At 42.4% G+C, this 23,956-nt stretch overlaps 1 protein-coding gene across 5 annotated transcripts in view; it reads right to left on the bottom strand.

Moving 5' to 3' along the window:
* Positions 1 to 209: 209 nt before the first annotated feature.
* The window catches only part of LOC146074714 (mucosa-associated lymphoid tissue lymphoma translocation protein 1-like), a 101,630-nt gene continuing 77,883 nt past the window's right edge, over positions 210 to 23,956 (bottom strand). For all 5 annotated transcript variants that reach the window (XM_083183135.1, XM_083183133.1, XM_083183132.1 and 2 more), the window contains 7 exons: positions 20,484 to 20,661; positions 18,385 to 18,459; positions 14,032 to 14,159; positions 11,973 to 12,113; positions 8,358 to 8,509; positions 4,972 to 5,091; positions 210 to 4,877 (listed from right to left, as the gene is read on the bottom strand). In XM_083183135.1, coding sequence (XP_083039261.1) covers positions 4,554 to 4,877; positions 4,972 to 5,091; positions 8,358 to 8,509; positions 11,973 to 12,113; positions 14,032 to 14,159; positions 18,385 to 18,459; positions 20,484 to 20,661 — 1,118 coding nt within the window. In that variant the 3' untranslated portion in view covers positions 210 to 4,553. The remainder of the gene's footprint in view (positions 4,878 to 4,971; positions 5,092 to 8,357; positions 8,510 to 11,972; positions 12,114 to 14,031; positions 14,160 to 18,384; positions 18,460 to 20,483; positions 20,662 to 23,956) is intronic.

Here is a 23,956-nt window from a genome sequence, read left to right as displayed (position 1 = left end):
CTGCAATTAATTATTTGTTGTATGGAAAGGTTAGGCATAAATGAATGGAGAATCTCAATTTTCCATTTTTATACCATATATGCCAATGATTATATAAATGACCTGACACATTTTTCCGATAATCAGTAGTGTTTGATAGACAAGTATCAGTAACAAATAGCAACACAACAAATACTGTAGTTCTGATCATTGAAATAAGAAAGGAGATACTGTGTGGAAACATTTTTATTAGACCAAGCAAGTATGCTGCATTGACTTATTAACGCTAAATATTTTTTATCTAACAATATTAAGAAAAGTAACAATTTCCAGTACCAAGCAATATTGTTACCAGTCTATGAAATAAAATTATTTGTGTCCTTATATGATTGTGTCCTATCTATTTTAAAGAAAGGTACTTTATATTGCTTCCCAGAATAGCATTGTCCTATATAACTGATCATATTAATTTAGTGTATAAAATTGTAGTTCTGTAAGAATATCTAGGATCATATTCATCTAGTAACAGTCTGCGTTATGTTAAAATGAGTCACACATCTCTGACAATCGCAATCACCGCGTCACTATTCGGAGAAGAATAGTAAAATGTCACCACCAAGTGGTCATCCAGGAGTATTGCAAGCTGAAAGTCATATTCATTGCGAGACCTATGTTCCTATGGATAGTGATTAGATGCAGGGACAAATCTATGATTCTGTGGGAGAAGATGTCATATTCTGAATGATACAAGAGTAGTTGAGAACTATAATAGTATCAGGATTTCATGGGTGCGAGTTGACTTTTCTGATATGTATGTAATGCATACATATAATATGCATACATATTCTAGAGGGAGGAAGATTCAGGGGAAATTTGAGGAAGAATTACTTCACAGAAAGAGTAGTAGATAAGTGGAATAGCCTCCCATCAGAGGTGGTAGACGCAAATACAGTAGTACAATTTAAACATGCTTGGGATAGGCATATTGATATCCTTACAAAAAAATAAGGATCAAATATGGTTTGAGGTAACATGTTTAAAAAAGGGGCAGACTAGATGGGCCAAGTGGTTCTTATCTGCCATCAAATTCTATGTTTCTATGTTTCTATAATATACACACACACACAGTTGTATATATAAATGCTAGATGCTGAAAGCAATTGCACTATTGGTATGTATCCTTTTATTATATATACTGTATTGCTACAGTTTACAGAACACCTATTAGTTCCATGCAAGACTGAGAAGATACTTTAACATTTTCTGATTCAATTCAAAGGATATATTAAAAAAGTTTTAAACAAATCAAAAAATCAACTAACAAGTAATTTACATTAAATTAATAATTTGTTTAAGTTATAAAGTATCAGCCTAAACATACGGTAATCTATATAAGCAGAAAATAATTCCATATGCATAGTACCCAGTACACTGGATTTTACAATGTATTTTGTTCCTTTGCTATGTGGGTAAGTGGCTGATGTGATGCAATAGCAGAGCAGAGGTTACTGCATGACATGGTGTTGTCTATTTGTAATGGCAATACATTCATGTTCCACCTTCTGATGTGGGAGCAGTCAGTGTCCCATGGAGAATATTTGCTATTCACAGTAAATGTGCCAGAAGAGCTGGTCATTTGCGACCCACACACTTAATCCAGATATAGGCACGCTCATTGTTGCTCTGCCATTCGCCATGTGTGACATACAGTACGTGACGCACAACCACCACCACACTTGTGCACCCAATTCTCACCAGCAGCTTATAGGAAAGCATTAGGCAGCGCCTGGTGCAACATTGACATTCATCGTCGCAGGTGCGACTTGCTGTCCAAACCGGGCAGTAGCGTACATACCGCAGCAACGATGAGCACGGCTCTATCTCTATGCTCACAATCGCCCTCTCCTGCCAAGAAAAGCAGGCATCGCTGGCCTGTTTACACCACTAGCAGCTTGAGGCACATGCACAGACTTTTGCAGTCCCACATATATTGGAGATGTACTAAAACCATTGGGTATACCAAAGCTGGCACACTAAATAAGGGAATTCAGACAGGGAAATCTCCCCCCCCCCCCTATCCCTCCCTTCCAGCAGCCTGGCCTAACCCTCCCTGCTTGTGCCTAACCCCCTCTGTCACCTAAACCCCCATCCCTCAGCCTAATTCTAACACCCCTTCTTAGTGCCTAACCCTTTTTTCTTCCAGCCTTAACCTTAACATCCGCAGACTATTCCTAAGTTCCCGCACTAGTGCCTAAACCTAACACCCCCCTCACCCCGGACACCCGCTACCGCTCCCCGCATACATACTGATCGGGATGCCATCTGTCAGTATTCCAGCATCCTGATCCATTCTATATTGCGGCACTGGTCTTTTGGCGGCAGTTGGGGTTCCGGACATGGTATACTGACTGCCGGAATGCTGACTGCATCCCATACAGTACATAAGGCTCAGGCCCTAGGATCTGCATCTCTCTAGATCAGGCCCTAGGATCCTTAAAATTGCTTTTATTATCTATTTTTTTTAAAGAATTACAGCAAATTGCTTAAATGATCAAAGCACAGAAATAATAAGCTTTCATAGACAAAAAGATGTTATATGATAACATCACTACCTGTTCATAAACATTAAGTCACTTTCTATGTTTTTTTCTATTTTAAGAAGTGGTTCCAGCATCATCACAATGCATGGACATTTTAGAATATTTTTTCCTCTGAAGAAATACAAAAAGTGTTGCACAACAATCAATTAATACAAGTACACAGAATAATGAGAATTAATACAAGTACACAGAATAATGAGAACTCTTAATTTTTAGAACCAAGTACTGTTTTGATGCTCTAGAAAAAGTGTAATAAATAAATTCATAGTTGTAATACTAATTTTCAGCCCATCAGCTTAGAGCAGGTTTAATGTTTTTAGTGCTTCTGTGGTATCTTTAAACCATTCACTACTAGGTTCTCAGAAATGTCTGTTCAAAAATGTATTCGGAAGTATCTTAAATGAGAAGCTACAGAGAACTGTGCTATAAATTACTCGTCTGACAATACACAGTTACCGTTATTTCAGAACACAGTCAGAGCATATAATGAGGGAGCGGGATCCGGAGTTTGAGTCAACAGTTCCGCTACTATTGTTCAATGTGCATTAGCTCGGCATGGACAATAGACTGAAACGGTAAGGGTAAACACATGAAAAGTTCAACATTTTCAACAGTGTTTCACTATTTTTTTTTCCATATTTGAACCTTTTTGTTTGTACCACTCGAGAAGACTACATCTGGAATGCCGAGTAAGTCACCTGGCCTGAAGGATGCAAGCGAGGAAAGCCATACGTTGGTATGCAGTACACTAATTTGGAGTTCCATGTAGCTGTATTTTCACAAAAGCTGGAGAGCCACAGGTTGGCCAGGCGATCATAGATTTCCTTGCTCTTTAATACCAGTGGTGGTATGTTGGTATTTTTACACTTAGCAGATTACATGCTCCCCCGGCCTTCTTAACAGACATTTGGGCTCTGAGGGGCAATAATCATGTGCATACTCACTGAAGTCTTATATGCTAAAGAGGGCTGCCAGTGCCCGTGAATGCTTGAAGCCATTAACGGTTGGCCTAATGACCTGTGCATTTCCTCCTCTGTGAAAACCATCTCTCACTTCCGCCCACAACACTTTGCCTCTACAAACATTGGAATTCCCTACCATGCCTTCTAACCAGGCCACCTCTATTCACTGCCTATTGTTACTCCTTTGACTCCACTAAGTCGCACACAGTCCTGTCACTGCTGTGTCCATTTCCCATCAGATTGTGAGTTCTCTCGTGTGCAGGGCCAACCTTTTGCCTTGTTTGCATTGCATTTATTTTGTCTACTTTATGCATCCCTATTATGTATAATCTGTTTTCACCACAGTCCAGCCCTGAGGAACCATTGGCCATTAACTGTGCATGATATATTTAGCATCCTTCCTAGAGTGAATGTGGGAGTGAAGACAAGTCATTTTCCCCTTCATTTTAAGTTCACAAAACGCTATATTTAAAAAATACATATCGGCTGTGAATGTGTACGTGAATGACTTGCAGTAGCTTCGGTGGGCGTCTCTTAATTTCTGGGCAACAGCTTCACTTGCTGATTTCAGCAGTTACAATGCAGAGAAAGTCACTCTTGCAGCTGCATTAGTGTCCATTTCTGAATAAGGCCCCATGTTGTTTTTGGCTTCCCTGGATACAATCTACCACAGTGGCACCAGCACATTCTTTGTTCAAATCAAATAGTTAGGAGGCTGCACCAAATAACAACAATACAGTATAAGAACATATACAATACAATCTCATTTACTTAAAAAAAAAAAAATAGCTTGTGCAGGGTTGCTATACTTGGACCATGATTTCTGTCTTTTTACTCCCAAACAGCAATGATCAGTGCAATCAATTATCTTAAGTGTCTCAAATACAGCCCCAAAGCATTGATCTTACTTGCATCCATGTACCCTGTGAACGTGCACTGTAAACTCTCAAGGACCATCCAGAAACAATACAATTGGGAGATACAGGCAGAGAGTAAAGTTCCCCAAAGGTCTTCATAAGACATGTAATGGGTCACTCTCATCATTTTCCTCTGGCTCACTACTTGATTTAGACTGACCACTAAAAGCCATTGCTCCAGCATTTTTCATATGATGTGCTCCAGGCTGTGTGTTCATGGTGTCCTCTGTCTGCATAGCGGGCTTGCTGGTAGGGGATGCAACACCATTTTTCTGGCTTCTCTCCAAACAACATACATCTGTCCTGTTCAACAACCTGGCTATACATGACTGGGGGATCACATGCTCCAAACTCTCCTGAGTTCTGACACTGCTATCCGCATTGGTATAATGCAGATCAACAATTAAGATGATGTCATTCTGTAAATAAACACAAAAAATAAATATATAATTTCTTATTCATACTGGACATATGATGAAGCTGTTATTTCAGAGATTGAGCAGATTTATTTACCTCGATCTTTTGGAGGCTATAAAGTCCGAGCATAAAATCTACTTTTCCCCCATCATTCTCCATGGTCAGCAGAGAATCTGCTGGGTCAAGTTTGCAGGTATGTGAGAGTCCTGCCACGTCCTGATGAAAAGCCAATTCAGAAATGAATACTCAAACAACCCCAAATGTATGTATACAGTATAAGCAAACCCTTGACCTAAAGCCCAAGCTGTAGTTTAATCTATAAGTGACTGACTGTGGGGGAGATGTATCAAGCCGTGGGCAGGGATGTTTCAAGTAGAAAAGTGACTTGTAATAATCAATTAACTTCTAACTGTCATTTATCTAGCACAGTTTTTAAATGGAATTTAGAAGTGGATAGGTTGCTTTGGGCAACTTCTCCACTTTATCTCTCTCCAAAGCTTGATACTTCCTGTTTATGGAGAAATAGAACTTGGAGACATTACCCAACGCAATCAGTGTTACTATTAGATTGAGTACATATACCCTAGGTCTACAATGACAGAAGCTCAACACTAACTTAAGGTCACCATGTACATGGTTGACACACAAAAAGTTTTTCATGTTTTTTTGGGGGGTTTAGACTGACATGGTTCACACTTTACATGAAAATGTCAACCTTCAGCTTGTCAACCTAGTCACTGTTGACCTAGAAATTGGTGACCCATTAGCCCAGAACCATATGTGACCTCTATGTTGCCAAGTATCAGTTTAGACAAAATGTTAAGACATTAATGATTCCACATTCCACAGATACAGTATGTAAATAGAGCAAACTAATTCAATATTAAAAGTATTATTATTATTATTATGTGTAACAGGGTCGCATTCAAGTCAGGACACAGCAGGCAGTTTTCAGTGTTTGTGCAAGTATTTAATGTCATACATACAACCAAAGAATCATATACCTCTGCACTGTCAGTCCAAGACTCTGGCACTAGATTACTTGGCCTAGCATCTGGCCACTTTTTTGGCATCAGCGCAATGAGCAGCAGACTGACCATGGTTTAAATCCCTTCTACTTCAAGCAGCCCACTTCCCAGCTGTGGATGTGCAGGTCTAAAAACCCAGACCGCAGCCGTGTGCATAAGAGCCCACCCATCTCTCCCTCAAACACACCTCAGAGACCCATTCCTTTGAAGTGAACCAGGTTTTTCTACCTGGCTACAAAGCACTCTCTTTGAGGCTGGAGAGCTCCTTCTTAACCCTTTACAGGGAAGTTGTGACTTGAGAAATACAGCACTCTGAAACCACATATGTAACAGGAAAAGGTAATATGTAACTTTATAATATTATGAGAAGGTTCAATCTGGCATTTATTGGCAAAATTGTACAGATCAAAGTAACATTAAGCAAAACTTTTGTGGCAGCTTGGAAGATCTAGCTGGTATAAAACATCCAACTTTTTTCACCACTTGGCCTCTCCTGGTACTTCTGGGTGTTGTTGCCAAGACTAATGAGTAATAAACTAATGATAGGCTAACATAGGGCTAGTTTATTAGCCCCAATGCCATCGTCCCTTCTCCCGATACCCTCTGTTATCTGGGATTATGTGTGCCTCATAATCCCTGAAAAACAGCTGCTAGAACCTGCGAAAACACATGGGAATTTATGTTTTTTTCCTAATCACGGGCCCATTTTCAGCTGATCAAGTGGATGCTAATTGGATGCTGCCCATTAATCGTGATATCTGGACTTTGGGAATAATAGTATACACTCCAACGTCTCAATTTAGTACATATATGCAATATGAGATACCCATGAAATGCACGACTGGTATGGCCGCTAAACACAGCCTCCCTGGGAAGTATTCCCAAAAAACACATCTGTAGAAACCGAAGAAATACTAATGCTATTAATTTTCCACAACTTTCCACCTCCCTGCAACAACAGCTCTCACTAATTTTTACATTTACCTCTCCTGACTGCTGTTTCCCACCTCTACTACACTACTGACTCCAGTTTCCCCAGGGGCGTAACTAACTATTTCGCCCCCCCCCCGCTGCACGTTTTTCGGCGCCCCCCCCCTCACACACACACACCTAACCTGCCCCCCCACACACACCTAACCTGCCCCCCCCCACACACACACCTAACCTGCCCCCCCCCTTCTTACCCGTACCTGTCCTGCTCTCTGTCGGGACCTGCCTGACATCACGGTCCCGGCCGGCTCCTGGTCTGCGTCTCGCCCGGCTCTCTGCCGGGACCTGCCTGACGTCACGGTCCCGGCCGGCTCCTGCTACAATGAAAACTGACTCTTAGAAAATGGCTGCCCCATACTGCAGACAGAAAACTGTCTGCAGTATGGGGGCAGCCATTTTCTAATTGTCAGTTTTCATTGCAGCAGGAGCCGGCCGGGACCGTGACGTCAAGCAGGTCCCGGCAGAGAGCCGGGCGAGACGCAGACCACGGGTAACTATAGCCCCGCAGCCCCCCCGGCGGCGCCCCCAATTTCTCTGCGCCCCCCCGCCACCGCGGGGGCTGCGGAGCTATAGTTACTCCACTGAGTTTCCCATTACACCCCATGCAGGCTTAGATGCCAAATATGGCACTCCAAAACAACAAGACAACTACGAAATCAGTCACGTAAAGCAGAACGCCAATGGCTTAAATCTCGTAATATGACTGATTTCCTCACATATACCACTCACTGCAATGCTTTAAACACTGCCAAACAAATATAATTCCAATTTATCATCTCATCTCATGCCACCAACCCTAAGCAACTTTTTAACACATTTAAGTTTCTTCTGTTCCCTCGCCCTCCTCCCCCACAAGCTACCATCAGTGTACAAGAACTTGCCTCCTACTTTAAGGACAAGATTGATAACATCCGAGATGAAATGGTATGCTCTTCTGCAGCATCTAACCTACTTACTTCCCCTTCTGAACCCTCTGGCACTTTCTCTTCATTTGAGCCCACAACTGAAAAATAAGTATCCACACTCTTCTTATCCTATACTACTCTCACACCCTATTAGACTCACTTCATTCAGGCTTTCATTCCCAACACTCCACTGAGTAATTGTATTGTTGTTTATAAATAGTTATTTCCACAATTAAGGGAGAAATCAAATTGGTAATTTCAATTTCTATTCTAGGGTGAAGGAAATCTGCACACTATGGGATTAAATTATGGTAGCCCTAAATCAGGCATAGCCAAACTGTGGCCCTCCAGCTGTTGTGAAACTACACATCCCAGCATGCATTGCCATACATCACAACAGCTGTAGGGCCATCGTTTGGACATGCCTGCCATAAATTACCGTAAATTCCCAAATGCATAAACCATATGCTATATATTTATAAATGTTACATTTATAATTAAATTACTGCTATTTTTCATTATTTTACTGATCTTTCATTTGGTTGAGGCGCTCACTTACACAAGATTTGCAGAGAGTAATCCTGATATCTGATAGGTGAGGAGGGGTATAAGTCAGTTTAGCAAAAGCGTGGATGAGGTTTGAGAACACACATTTAAATCTCAATTCCACTTCTACGCCACATGAGAACTTTACCATTTGTTTTGGGATCTCTGAAAAATATGCAAGAACACATATTAGTAAATGTTCTGGAGTGATTCATGACATAAATACATGCAAACGTGTTCCTCTTTCACTAAAACATACCTATAAACTACTAAAAATGATAACACCTTAATGATTTTTTTTTAGACATATAAACTTAATTGAAAAATAGCAACACAGAATTTGTACTTAAATTGAGGGTTACAAAAAAAAAAGTGATGTTATTTTTAATTGGTGCATCATCATTGTAGAAAAGTCAAATGTCGGAAAATGAAAGAACTGGTTGTTCTAAAAAAAGATACAAGAATTTCCCATGGTTTAGATTAGAACACCTCATATTAGCATGTTGGAAACTATTACACATGCCATTTAAGGAACAGAATCTGAATGACAATTTAAAAAAAACTTTTTTTTTTTTGAGGAAAGCTGGTTTATTAAGCCTTAGAAAAAGAACTTCCTTTGCCACTTGTGGTATAAGGCACTAGTATTAAATGAATGGTTATAGTGGAAATTAGTACAAACAAAAACCTTAAAGAATCCACAACCGGGGACATAGATGATTGATTTTTCCTGTGTGATTTTGTTTAAATGTTTGCTTGATATCAATGGTTGTCCTGTCTCCCCCATTCCCTTTGCGATCTTGTGCTCGCTTATACTGCTTTCACAGCGCAAAATGCTTGAAATGGTTCGACCCTGCATTTTGCTCTTTCTGGCTCCTTCAGCAAACCGGCTATATTGCCGGTTTGCTGATGTCATGCGTGGGGTGGGGGAGGAGGCAGCACTTGGATCTGGTGCTGCTCCAAGCATGGGATGCAGTTATAATCCCGGCGGTCGGAATCCTGGAGTTCAAAATCCCGGCGGTCGGAATCGCAGCCGCTCAAATCCCTACACTTTCTCCCTCTATGGGTGTCCACCACACCCATAGAGCAAGAATAAATTAGTGTGCTGAGCGTAGCGAGGCACCGGGCCCGCTGCATGGTGAGCGAAGCGAGCCCGCAAGGTGGGTGGGGGGGGGATGGGCGATCCACGTCCCCCCCTTGTCAGGATTTTGAACGCCGGGATTCCGACCGCTGGGATTTCATTTCAAACCCCCAAGCATTGCCTCCTGTTTTTTTCCCGTTTGTAATGCTGTGTTGATGCGCCTATTACCGGGTCGAACAAGCAACAAACCGGCATGAACCCAGTAATTAGGTGCGATCTGAAAGGGGTATTTGTGAACTTCTTCTTACTTTATCTCTGTTCTTTAGGTTTTTTTTTATTAAAAGCTTTATTTAGTCAAAGCTTCAAGAGGTCACAAAGTAGTGAATATAATATATGAATTACAATTCCAAGGAAATATAAAACAGAATAAGGTTATCAAATCAATAAAAACGATATGAACAGATTTACAAAAAATTTGCTAACCCTATGTGTAAAAGGGGTGCCGGACGGGGTCCCGACAGTCATTTACCCGACTTTGGGATCCCAACTGTTAAAACACTGACAGCCGGGTTGCCGACGGCCACCGGTTATTCTCCCTTATGGGGGTCCATGACCCCCATAGAGGGAGAATAGAATAGGTGGCGAGTGTAGCGAGCCACTGTTTGAGTCCGGCTAGTCGGGACCCCGGCATCGGACTAATGACTGTCTGGATCCCGACTGTCGGAACCATATACCACACCCGTGTAAAAGTAGTATTATTCAAAAGAAATTGGAGGATTATTGAGCAAAATACGCTCCTCATACCAAATTGTTTTCAGAAAACAATGCAATATGGTTTGTCTTATAGACAGCAGTACAATCTCAATATAATTCCCCCCAGTTTCTAAAAGTTTTTTGGTGCGAGATTCTTTTTGAAGAGAGGCATCTAGCCAGTCCTTATGAAAAATGAAAAACAACTTATCCTTAAAAACTTTCAAAGTAGAAGGGGCCTCTTTAATCCACATCTGCAAGATGGTTTTGCAGGCAGCAGATGAGATTGACAGAAGTAATGACTTAACTGCCCGAGGGATACTAATACCTTCAGGTAGAAGGCCAAAAATGGCCCATTCAGCAGGACATGCAGTGTAATTGACTAGGCGTTCTACAGAAAAAGGTCTCATTTGCATCCTGAATTTTTTTAATGACAGGGCAGGAACAGAAATAATGATATAGATCAGCTTGAGAACATTTACACTTCATACACGTTGGGGCATCTAGGATTCCCATATGGAATCCTTTAGTCGGGGAAATATAAGAACAATGAAAAATGTTTAAGTACATTTCAGAATATTTAGCCATTGGGAAATTAGTAATAGAATATTGTAACATTTTAAGTCTTTTACAGTTGATGAAGGGAAATGTTTCAACCACTGATTTAGTCCTGAACGTATGGAGGAGTAATCTATAAGTTCCATAAGGAATTTATAATATATGATATTGCTCCTTTACATAAAGGAGGAGCCACCAGAACATTGTCAAGGTCGTTATCTCCATCAGCTTTGGAATGAGCTTGGATATTTTACTGGGCCGTTCTTTATGTTTATGTTCCCTAAAATAACTTATGGTGAAGAAAAAAAAACTTAAATATGGTAAGATACTATACTACTATAATGGGGAACACACAGAGGGGCAGATGTACAGTATTAAGCCTTAACAAGAGATAAATGCAAGGGTGATAAGGAGAGATAAACGTCCAGCCAATCAGCTCCTTACTGACTTTTTTCAAACACAGCCATGGCAGTTAGCAGTTAGTTAAAAGTCAGTAAGGAGCTGATTGGCTGGACGTTTATCTCTCCTTATCACCCTTGCATTTATCTCTTGTTAATACATCTGCCCCATTGATATTTATGCAGATATGAGGCAATCACCATCTGATATATAGATTGTAAAAGGCCATATCTGAACTGAAAATTATGTAATTTATCAACCCTCCTCTTGGATATGCCCCAGGCAAATTTTTCTAAGGGGGCATGGCCACACCTTCCGCATTAAGGCCATGTCCCCCTGCATTTTAGGGCTCGGATAAACTCTCTTTGCATCTAAAATGTAAAAATGGAGGATGAGAGACAGAAGAGGTTTGTCAACATTCAAGTTTGAACATGCTTTGTTTCTACCGGGGCATATTTAGGCTGTACAAACTCTAAAAGGAATAAAGGGTGTTATTAGAGTATCATGGAGCATCTGTTGCGACACCAGGGCAATAAAATACAGTAGCTAGTGAAATCCTCGAAATGTATATAAAGCAGCAGGAAAGCTGCTTTATATACATTTTATAACAGACACAAATCATCTCTCTCTCTCTCTCTAGTGTCCGTGAGTCTCCGAAACACTGCCATCTGCTGGCAGAGAGTGAAACTACACCTCTCTCTGACACATGCACAAACACAGAAGGTAGCAGACTAGCTTTCAAAGCTTTTGTTTAGAGCGGGCTTACTAGTACATTCACAGAATTCATGCAAAGCAATGTGAAACTGAAGGCACCCACTAGAGGGCAGCATCTGTCCTACTTACGGCTCTGCTGATCCCATACCGTCCTGTTCAGCTGTTCTCTTTCTGAGATGTCGATCTCATCAGTCAGAGCTCGAGACTCTTTCAGAGAGTGTCTTATTTCCATAACTTGTTTGCCAGTTACCAGGGGATCTCTGCCAATATCTTCAAATGGGGCAGAGAGATTTAGTTAGAGCATTACCAATTCTAATATTTTCTCCTATCCTCGGATTTATTAAAGGTATAATTTGGTCATCTGCAAGTTGACCAAAATTTAAGATGTGTGAACAGATTTAGATTTGGGAGGGAGCTGCCCAGTATTTGTTTCTTGCAAAACATATTACATTTACTCCCCTCCCCAGCGGCGTAACTATAGCACCACAGCCCCCGCCAATGCGGGGGGGGGGGGCGCTGTGCATGTGGGGGCGCCGGGGGCTGCGGTGCTATAGTTACACCCCCCCCAATCCCCCGCAGACTTACCTATCTTGCTGGTCCCGGCGGCTCCGTTCTTCTGCTGAGGACCACCACAAAATGGCCGCCCCCGTATAGCACACAGTTCTCTGAAACTGTCTGCTGTATGGGGGCGGCCATTTTGTGGTGGTCCTCAGCAGAAGAACGGAGCCGCCGGGACCAGCGCGATAGGTAAGGCTGCGGGGGATTGGCGGGGGTTTGCATGGGTGCCGGGGCGGCAGGGGGTGCTTGGCGGGGCGGCAGCGGGGGGGGGGCACCCAAAACTTGGCTACGCCACTGCCCCTCCCCCCTTCACATTCACATTATACACATTTGTGCCCTTTAGCTAGATTTGCTCTAAGTTCCCATGCAGGTCCTGAGATTCATTAAGTCTTCCCAAGCAGTTAAAGCTATTTCTCAGCTGCAAATGTTTGCAAGTTGTTTTAACAGTTATTGCTCAATAAAAGCCCAGTGTCTTCATTGGCCAGTGAGATATATTAAAATGACATTCTCTGAGGTTTTACAGCAGGGATACTCAACATGTGGCCATCCAGCTGATCTCGAACTACACATCCCAGCAACAATATTAGCATACCCTAATTAAACAAAACAATACACACCCCCTTCCAAATCATATGCTCTCTATTGAACACATTTCACCTATAACTCAAGTTGTAATACAGGGCATCTTTCATACAATTCTAACCATATTTCTCACAATGCAAAAGTTCACAAATGAAGCCCCTTACGCCGGTGTGAAGAGCGCCCGTGGGGCGCGATGAATCACCTAGTATTAGATTCTTAGTACTGTAACCAACTGAACCAGACAAACGTATACTTTCCACTGCACACATTTTAATATTCTCAGTACAGACATACACAAATTGACACTATTGAAACCTAATAAATGGAAGCATGGGTAATTTATTTAACTGGAATACCAGCTTTTGCGGCATTACGGGACTGATTCCGCATGGATCGCTAACGCTAATTCTGTCTCTAATGGGCAAATCCATGTTGCACTGCAGGAAGGGCAAATGTTTGATTTGGGTGAGTTATTTTGTTTCTGTGCAGGGTAAATACTGGCTGCTTTATTTTTATACTGCAATTTAAATAGTAGTTTGAACACCCCCTCCCAAATCTAACCCCCTCTGCACATGTTATATTTGCCCCACCTGCAGTGTACATGGTTTTGCCCATTAGGGGATGCGGTACACTGATAGAGTGTCAACATTTGGGACAAAAAAAAAATTAGAAAAACTCATGTTGACCTTTTGACTGACAACCTTCCCATTGTCGACCTAATGCTTGTATCAACATTCCGTCCCTGTCGACCTTGTGCCTGTTGACCTAAGCCCTGTTGTCCTTTGCCCATACACATACCCTACTGGCCATGGCTCTGCCTACTAGGATAATGGGAAGTAATTAGGTGACAGAGGAAGATGAGTTCCCCCAGCTCTCCAGAACTACTCTAGGCAGTGTCGTGTACACATCTATGGGGCAACTATGCTATTATTGGCTAATATCACTCTGTTTGGGATGTGCTTTTTGATGATTGGAGTGCAGAACTCCACATCATTGTATTTCTTTGCCATGATGTGGTTATCCCTGTCTTGCATTCAAAGAGATTTACCTTCGAGGACCTGCTCTAGCATATGCGTCACTTTCAGTTCTTTCAAAATATGCTTCTTCAAATACGTCATAAAGATACCAGAGCTGAATTCTTCATCTTGTACTTCATATGCTTCAGCGTTCTCGCTACTGTTTGTGAAAGGAGATAGAGAATAATTGCATCATTGAATTTTATTCTAAGCACCTTGACTTCCAGTTAGGATGTGAGAGAGTCACAGATACAGGCAGGAAAAGGACAGTTAAGAAAAAGTGAAATTTGCTTGATAATGGCACATGCAAACATTAAAGCCACAGAGGGAGTATCATTCCCATTTCCCAACTTCCCTACCCCACATCTATAGCTCAGACTCTCTATTAGAGGGCTATTTAATATTTGACATTTGAGTTAATGCCAAAGTGTAATGATGTACTATTGCATCCTGTACATGTAGATATCAGTTACAGTACACACACACAGACAAGACTGGGAATCATATGGAACTGGGAGATGATTTGTTCACTAACAGGCCTATACTTAGGACACGCGGGCATGTACTGAGGCTCGGGGAAAAGAAATTCCGAACTGAATTAAGAAGAGGATTCTTCACAATTAGGGATTGCTATTGGGGGTGATTACAGCAACTACTGTTAGTGGATAAATTTTTGACCACTAAGGGAATCCTATAGATATGACTATTACTCAAGTCAGGAGTTACAAGTTAGATAGGTTGAACTCGATGGACTAACGTCTTTTTTCAACCTTAATAACTATGTTACAACCAAAATAAAGCACACAAAAAATTTACAGTATGTCTTCTAGAACAGTAATGCTCCATGATCCTTAAGTTTCTATATTTACATTTTTGGCCAACAACAAAGAATATGATAACTGATGTCTGTATTTACAGTTTACTTTCCCTAAAAGTTGTGAGCGAATAAATCCTAAATCAACAGTTATCCTACAAACCTGATCCTCTATAGACAGTGCTCCTAAAATAATTTTTATTATGGGAAATAAATTGGCAGACAACTGAAAAAAATGAAAAGGAAAAAAAATAAAATAATCATAAAACCCAATTAAATGGAATTACTCTCCCTCAAGTCCTTTTAGATCAACTTCTGATGCCAATCACGGGGCATTTTTTAAATACCGGGATTCAAGATTGAAAAATGCTCAATCGTGGGATTCCCGGGATTGGCATCCCTAATTAAAAAAATATGCCCCCCCCCCAACCGACCGGTCGGCAAGCGAGGTAGTCAATGCAGCTGGGGAGTGGTCTGGAGGTTCCCTACTGAGCATGCAGAGCGGGGGGGGGGGGGGGGGGGAGGATGTAGCTGTGGAGTGGTCCAGAGGTGCCATACTGAGCAAGCAGGTGGGCGGAGGGAGCGGTGCTCCGGGATGAGCGTGTGCTCAGACGCATTAGAAATCCCGGGATTGGAATTTTAGGGCCCAATCCTGGGATCCCGCCCATCCCAATCCCAGGATTGGCCACCCTACACTGAACAATATAATTCAGTTTGTATGCACTATATCATTTGCCCGTGAGGTCAGCCTATATCATTGCCGATATCACTCACGAAGCATATCATCTAGTGTGTATGGGGCTTTTAAAGCTTTAAACACCTCTGAAAAGGCATCTCTTTATCAGAGCTTATCCTACTACTGTCACCACTATCCTAATCTCTCAGTGTTTCATTCGCTCCACATGCCTCAGCTGTCCATTTCCCTGGTATATTGCAGGCTCTCTCATGAGAGTGGCTCTCCCTATTCTTTGTTTTCTCATCTGCATTTTATTTTCCACCTTGTACAGTATATCTATGGAAACATTCTCTGGCTGTGGAGTACTGTGGCACTGTATAAATCAAGGACAATAATGTTAATATATGCCTTCTATTGAGAAGTTCCCTTATAGGAATGGATATTATTGTCACATACTAAATAAAGGCCAATTAAAGGGGTTGTCTTTTGGCACTGCTCTTTTGATCCCCTAAAACATACCAGAGGATGTCCAGATTGGTAGTACCGAGAGTGTATTATCAAGTGGAGTATTTTCCAGTCCATGTCTGGTCTGGTATCTGAATAATAGGTCAACAGCAGAGCGCATCGTTAGCAGAGCAAGATATCTGGCCCAAAGCATGGCGATCAAAGTACACTAGTGGTGGTCGACATGCTCAGGTGTCGACATTGACACAATTAAACTTGAAAACTCATACCAATGTTTTCCATGTTGACTTTTTGATTGTGACAACCTATTATCAATGTTGACAGTATGCATATCGACTTTCTGTCAATGTTGACTTACTGCACGTGGACCTCTTGGTGTGACATATAGACTGCTGACCTGTGTCTGGTCTCACTAGAAACCTTTTAACAAGCCTCATCTTCCTCATCTCATTTAAAGACAGGGGACCGTCACAAGCCTCCCAATGTATTCAGCAATAGATATTTTCCACAGTAAGCATATGGCACTGGGAAGCCACAGCAGTTTCATACACAGCTATATAACTCTGAGGTGTACGCTAAATCCGTTATATTATTCTGTGAGGAAGAAGTAACAGGTTATGTGTTAGGCCATGCATTGCGCTTAACTATAGGACAGATAGAAGTCAGTAATGGTGGTTAGCTGCACTTGCAAACACATACATGCCTTGGTTTGGTCTACATGAGAAGCACTAATATACTTTTCAGAAAGCAATGTCACATAAAAGGTTACGGAAGCCAACACCACAACTTGGCAGAGGAAGCACTACTTCCACTTACCAGAAACAAACACATTTAATGACACTTCTCTGTAGTTAGACAGCCCACCCGTATATTGTGGTAAGAGCTTAGTGTCAAGGGAAATGTGCAAAACATCCAGAACAATGACATACACTACATAAAATATACCCCTTTGTAATCATGATTTATAGCGAACGAAATTCTCTGTAAAAGTCATGTCATATGTACTCGTATACACAGCCGTGCACCCACATTTCTTATTAAATCTCTGTTCCTATCACGTGGCATAAAATGGAAAAGTACAATGGTAAAGTCAATGAATATTGTCTTCATCATAAGGGAAACGCCGGCATGGATTAGTGGGACATTAGAAGCTGTAAGGTAATATTTCTGTTCTGTGCACTGCCAAGTGTGGTCCTATATTCTGCATGATTTGCCTGAGTGTTAGTTTCTATTTTACTCGGGAAAGTGTTATTATACAGGTTGAGTATCCCTTATCCAAAATACTTGGGACCACGAGCATTCCAGATAAGGGCATTTTCAGTTTTTTGGAATAATTTTTTTAGGCATACTCTCCTGTCCCCTGGTGGTGCTCGGTGGTCCCTCAGCGTCCATGTTGTCCCCCGGAGTCCACAGCAGGCCTTCAGCACCGCCTCCAGTGGTCCCAGGAGTGCTTTGTGCGAGTTCCCAGACGCGCCGGTGACATCGGAGAGGATGCTGAAGGGCTGCCATGGACGCGGGAGGACTTGGTAAGTATAAAAAAAAGGGTTAGGGGGAAAAAATAATAATTTCGAATTGTTCCAAAAAAACACGGTTTTTGGAATAATTCGGATACGGGATCTACGGATACGGGATACTCAACCTGTATCATGAAATCATTACCCAAAATCATTAAAGTGAAAATACAGCATGCTAGCTTCAGCTTATGGAGCAATCACTGTCACACATCCAGGGCCGCCAAGAGAAATCCTGGGCCCTGGTACAACAACTTCCTGGGGCCCCCACGGACGGAGATCCCCGCACACTCTGCAGACCCGGTGTTACGCCACTGCTTCCAAGGTGGATACACGTACAAAAATTTACACTGTAATGTCTATTACACATGTCACACACCCATTACATATTATACCACATGCCATAATGCTCATTACACGTTATGCCACACACCGTAATGCTCATTGCATATTAAGAAGTTAACATGCTCTACCAGGGGTTAACATGCTCTGCCAGGGGTTAACATTCTGTGCCAGGGATTAAGCTGTCTGCCCTAATTTACATTATCTGCCAGGGGTTAACATGCTCTGCCAGGGGTTACATGCTCTTTGCAAAGGATTTACACATACCCTCCAACATGGCCCATTTCATTAGGTACCAAATGCTCTGTTCCTGGACTTCCCTGCCAGTGGCAATTACCAACTAAAGGAAACAGAATTGTGCAAACGTATCTACTTTATATAAAAAGTAAACAAAATCTCCAGCACATTTTTTATAACAAATATTTATAGCGTGCAGAGTTATTTTACACTATTTAAAAACAATTTATCACCACCGTTATAGAACCCTCTTCAAGATCCCCCTCCCAGGCTATTTGCTCGCAAAGATACTGAAAAGCTTTGAGCAATGGTAAAAAGCTGATCACACTACATGACTTACGTGGCATATCCATACACTGTGTTACCCCAAGGCTTCAGAGGAGTCACTTTGGATAAAACACAGTCTGAATTATACCTACAAAACAACATAAAAGAAGTATATTAAAAATATGCTACATACATTAGTTTGCATTATATCTTATAGCCAGGATTTAGGCTAGCATGGCGGTGACTGACTGACAGATGATGTGAGAAGTCTCTTCTAAACTGTGGCATCACACAGGACACTTTTCGCAGAGGAGGGATAAAAAACACTCATGCATTTAGATTCTTTATAGCAGCGATGGGGAACCTTTGGCCCTCAAGCCAGTGGTGTAACTATAGCACCGCAGCCCCCGCGGTTGCAGGGGGGCGCTGTGCAGATGGGGGCGCCGGGGGGGCTGCGGTGCTAGAGTAATCCCACCACCCCCCATGCCCTGCATGTTTACCTGTCCGCGCGTCCCGGCTCCCCTCCTGGCTTCAATCAATGCTATGGAGACGGACCACGATAAAATGGTGACGGTTCTCCGGACCACCATATAGCAGACTGTTCTCTGAAACTGTCTGCGGTATGGGGGCGGCCATTTTATCGTGGTCCGTCTGCATAGAATTTATTGAAGCCAGGAGGGGAGCCGGGACGCACGGACAGGTAAGCATGCGGCAATGGGGGGAGGGGGCACGGGGGGGGGTGGCTGGACGGACGGGAGGGGAGCGCCCCCCATTAACGGCGGAGGGGCGCCCCAAACAAAGCTACGCCGCTGCCTCAAGCTGTTGTTGAACTACACATCCCAGAATGCTTTGCTACAGTTTTAGCATGGCCAAATAACAAAACTGCAAAACTGTAGCAGTGACTGCTGGGATGTGTAATTCAGCAACAGATGGAGGGCCAAAGGTTCCCCATCCCTGCTTTATAGTATATAGCAATATTATTTCATTAACTGCAACTATATCCAATGGGGTTTATTTACTATTATGGGAGTTCTATTTACGATGAAATGTTGTCCATAGCTACCAATCAGAATCTACTTCTTATTTATTTAGCACCGTCTAGAAGATAATAGATGGAATCTGATTGGTTGCCCATAGTAATAATATCCCATCTTAAATAGAACTCTCATCTTAGTAAATAAAGCCCAGTATGTGTGGATTTATTTTTACAATGTTTTATCAAGATTTTCTTATTTAGCCAATTTTCAGTTTATAATTGTGTTCAGAGTGTCACATAGGGCCTTATTTTGGTTCACTCTTTCTGACAAAATCCTTCTTAGATGGACAAAACCATGTGCACTGCAGGTGGGGCAGATGTAACTTGTGCAGAGAGAATTAGATTTGGGTGGGGTTTTACTTCAAAGTGAGATCTATTTTGCAGTGTAAAAATAAAGCAGCCAGTATTTACCCTGCACAGAAACAAAATAACTCACCCAAATCTAATTCTCTCTGCACATTTTACATCTGCCCCCCTGCAGTGCACATGGTTTTGTCCATCTAAGAAGGATTTTGTCAGAAAGAGTGAACCAAAATAAGGCCCATAGTTATTTCCTAATTTCCCTGATAAAGTTTACTGTTTTATCCCAAATAAATTTTCTGTCCTGCCATGAAGACATCTGTCTTTGGGGGGTATTTTGGTTCACTCGTTCTGACAAATTCCTTCTTAGCATGTGCACTGCAGGGGGGGGGGGGGGGGTATGTTGTTTCAGTTATGTTGTTTCAGGGAAAATACTGACTGCTTTATTTTTACACTGCAATATAGATCTCACTTTGAAGTAAATCCCCAACCAAATCTAACTCTCTCTGCACAAGTAACATCTACCCCACCTGCAGTGCACATGGTTTTGTCCATCTAAGAAGGAATTTATCAGAAAGAGTGAACCAAAATAACCCCCTTTGTTATACAAACATTTCTCAGTATCTCATTTAGTCATCCGGACAACATATTGTGTAAGAAAAGACAGTCAGACTTTTAAACCTACATAACAACTGCTCCCTGATGACTCCATTGCCTGTCTCTGTAAATTCTTCTCTATGTAAGTTAACATGACAGATATAAACACATATAAACTAGCTATTATGAACTGCTGTAACAAATGACAGAATATGTTTAGGCAACCATAAGAGACATACCATTTCCTGCAGGTGTCTAGTAGAACCACATTCAGGGCCGTCTTTCTGTGTTGCATCTTCTGTAGGATTCTCTGCACACTGATGCAGTCTTCAGGCCTGTAAGGCTGAGGTGCATCAATGGGGACCATATAATTTCTGCCAGAACGTTCATACCCATGGCCAGCATAATAAAATAGCCCTGTGTGGCAGAGAACATATGTGGGTTGGTGTGACATGGCATACGGATGTAGTATTTTATGCACAAATGTTATGCATCTGGGGTATTTTCAGAGAGTAGAACAAGACAACTGTACAACACCTATTTAGAAGGCAATTCATAGTTGCAAGTCCATTTTCCAGATGGATCTTGACATTTTTATCACTGGGCATGCTACATCCACAAGCAATACATACAGATGTGCCCACATACATCTATCCTGCGTTACAAGCTGCATTATACATAACGAATGAGCTGCGCGTGACTCTGTACTCCATCACTCTGAGTGACTTTTTTCCATTAAATAGCGTCTTACTTGCAAAATGGAAGAATAGGACACACAGGCAGCTTCTGCTAATTACATATGCAGCATATCTATATCTATATTCAGTGTGTGACTGCGGCTGTATCTGCATAAGAAATGGAAACTTGCAGTGTTTTCCTGGGATGCAGATACAGCTGCCACCACATAGGTCCACATGCAGCAGATATGGCACAAGTAACACTGTGTGTGTGGGCGTGTGGGGGGGGGGGGGGGGGGGGGGAGTGCAAAATAGTGTCATTAATTTCAGAAGGATCTCTTGCACCAGGTATAGGAATGGTGTAAGAGTGCTCTGATAATGATGAGGATTATTGCCATATGCAGGTGTACTGGGGCAGTTCTAAAGGCAAATAAAATATCTGCATTTAGTTCTGTGCATGCAGCAAGAAAGCAATTTGCAGTAGGCTTGCATGTAACTGTCAATCATACCAGAGTTCTTAAGGTGTATACCCACAATGCAATTCAGGCTAATGGCCGATTGACTATCCTATTTCTATCCTATTTTTTTTTGACTATCTAGCTATTTAGACCTACAGATGGAGCCATTAGAGCAGCTCCCGGCATGACTATGATCATGCGCCACTGCCCTGTGCCATACGCCAGAATGAGGCGCGTGCTAACGAGATAGTCGCATGCCCCATTCTCAGGAATGGGATGCACGAGCGTGTATATACCTGTCCTCCGGCCCATCCTCCACCGGCGCTCGCCAGCTAGAGATATCTGGCACGCTGTCGGAATGGCATAGAAAGGCTCCATCTGTAGGCCAAAAACATTCACAGACAACATAATCAAAATAGACTTGCCTGTACAGTCTATTTTCCCGGGAGAGCCGTGAATCTGTATCGCAAGCCTCCTAACCACTGTTCAATTTCATCCTATTTTTATCCTATTTTGACTATAAAGTACCCAAGTGTGCAGAGGGGGGGCAGTGGCCAGTGTTTCATGAGAACGTTGGGCGTTGTCATGCAAATGCTCCGATGACGCGGGGGGCGGCCAGCTGACATCACCGGGTGTCAGCTGCCCGCCAACTTCCTCCCATGCATCCACGTATATGTAAGTTCAGAGTCACTTTTATATGCGTGCACCTTTGCCATCATTCGATGGTCGCCGACCATCGAATGATGTGGGTGGATCCCAATAGGCTGCGAATGGATGTTACTGTGTAACATCCATTCGCAGGCCCTATACGGGAATCGCCCTTGCAAATGGGCAAATGGGTTTGGTGGACTTGTAAGGCTGCGAATTTGCAGCCTTGGGAATCAACCAGAATAACCCCATATAGAATGAACCAGTATGTGAACATGGGTGTAATATACACAGAAGAACCAAGAAACAAAGTGGCTGTACAAGAAATCTCTCTCTGTCACTAATGCTACATAAAATAGTCCAGCCATACAGTATAATGCAATCATAAAATATATTTGGTAAATGAATGTCCATTAGAAAATCAAATAAAAATCAATCAATCAGTAGAAATGCAGGGTGGTTACACAACACAATTCCTTGACCTTCGCTACAAGGTCACAAAGGACTGGCAGTAGCTGAGTCGGTGTATTATTAGCCAATGATGCAAACATCCCTGGAAGAGAGATATTCACAGTATCTGCACAGGGCCGGTGCAAGGTTTCTTGGCACCCTAGGCAAAACTTTGGCCTACGCCGCCCCCCCCCCCCCCCCCCACACACACACACATATTTGATGGGCACACTTACTGACACCCCTTCCCAGATCTTGGCGCCCTATGCAGCTGAGTATCTAGTTCTATTTCATTCTGCCTCTGATACATATATAGATATCTATATAGTTCCTCCCTCATATTCCTTCACATTTCACTCTCTCTTAAAATAAATACTATCTCCTTTTTGTTCTGCCACATACACCTATATCTGTTTCTATTCCCACGTGTCTCATACATACATACACACACACATATATATATATATACGCACGCACGCACGCACGCACATCTATATACTTCCTCTCACATACATACATACATACATACAATTATACACTGCATCCATACATACAGTATATCTATTATTAATATGGTCCTGGTAGGAAGGGTGGGTTAGGATAAAAATACTCAATGGGGTCTGAAAGTATCTGACCGTCATTGTGCTGTGCATCGGGTTTCGTACCCAACCATTGCGCACTAGCATACTTAGCATGTCACTGAAGTAGTTGAATATTAAATATATGCATAATAAAAGAAACTGGATAAAAAATATGCTACAAAATAAAATAATAAAGTCCTTAAAAAAATGCTTTAACAAGCAAATGTTTTTTGGGGGGTGATAGTAGGAACTGGGTAGGTGTAGTTATAGTGGCACATGGCAGCTGTGGAAGGTGGTTGGGTGAGGGTGGTAGTAGACATAGTGGCACATGGCAGCTGGTGGAGTTGGTGGGGGTGAGGGAGGGAGGTAGTAAGGAATGTAGTGGCATATGGTAGCTGGGGGAGGAGGTGAGGGTAGTAGTAGGGACTGGGTGGGGTGTAGTTATAGTGGCACATGGTAGCTGGGGGAGCTGGTGAGGTAAGGGTGGGAGTAGTAGGGACTGGGTGGGGGGTAGTTATAGTGGCACATGGTAGCCGGGGGAGCTGGTGAGGTAAGGGTAGGAGTTGTAGAGACTGGGTGGGGGGTAGTTATAGTGGCACATGGGAGCACATGGGAGCTGGTGAGATAAGGGTGGGAGTAGTAGAAGGTACTGGATAGGAGTAGTAGTGGGGAGGGACACAGATCATCTGGATTTACCATAGGCTAAAGGGACACACACAGGATGATAGAGGCACCCACCTAAATCCACAACTCCCCATACAGCTGAGCAGTGAGCACACTCATAATTCTTATTTTTCTGTATTGCTACTGCTGGTGCTGGGAAGCTGCCTGCTTCTCCCGGTCTGAGAGGTTACACGAACTCTGGGAGTAAGGGGTAGTCTGCAAACTACATGCTACT

The sequence above is a fragment of the Crinia signifera genome, chromosome 4 (assembly GCF_055691185.1).
Source record: "Crinia signifera chromosome 4, ASM5569118v1, whole genome shotgun sequence".
Taxonomy (NCBI): domain Eukaryota; kingdom Metazoa; phylum Chordata; class Amphibia; order Anura; family Myobatrachidae; genus Crinia; species Crinia signifera.
Note: the sequence above shows the minus strand (reverse complement) of the source record. Positions and strands in the feature narration are given on the sequence as shown.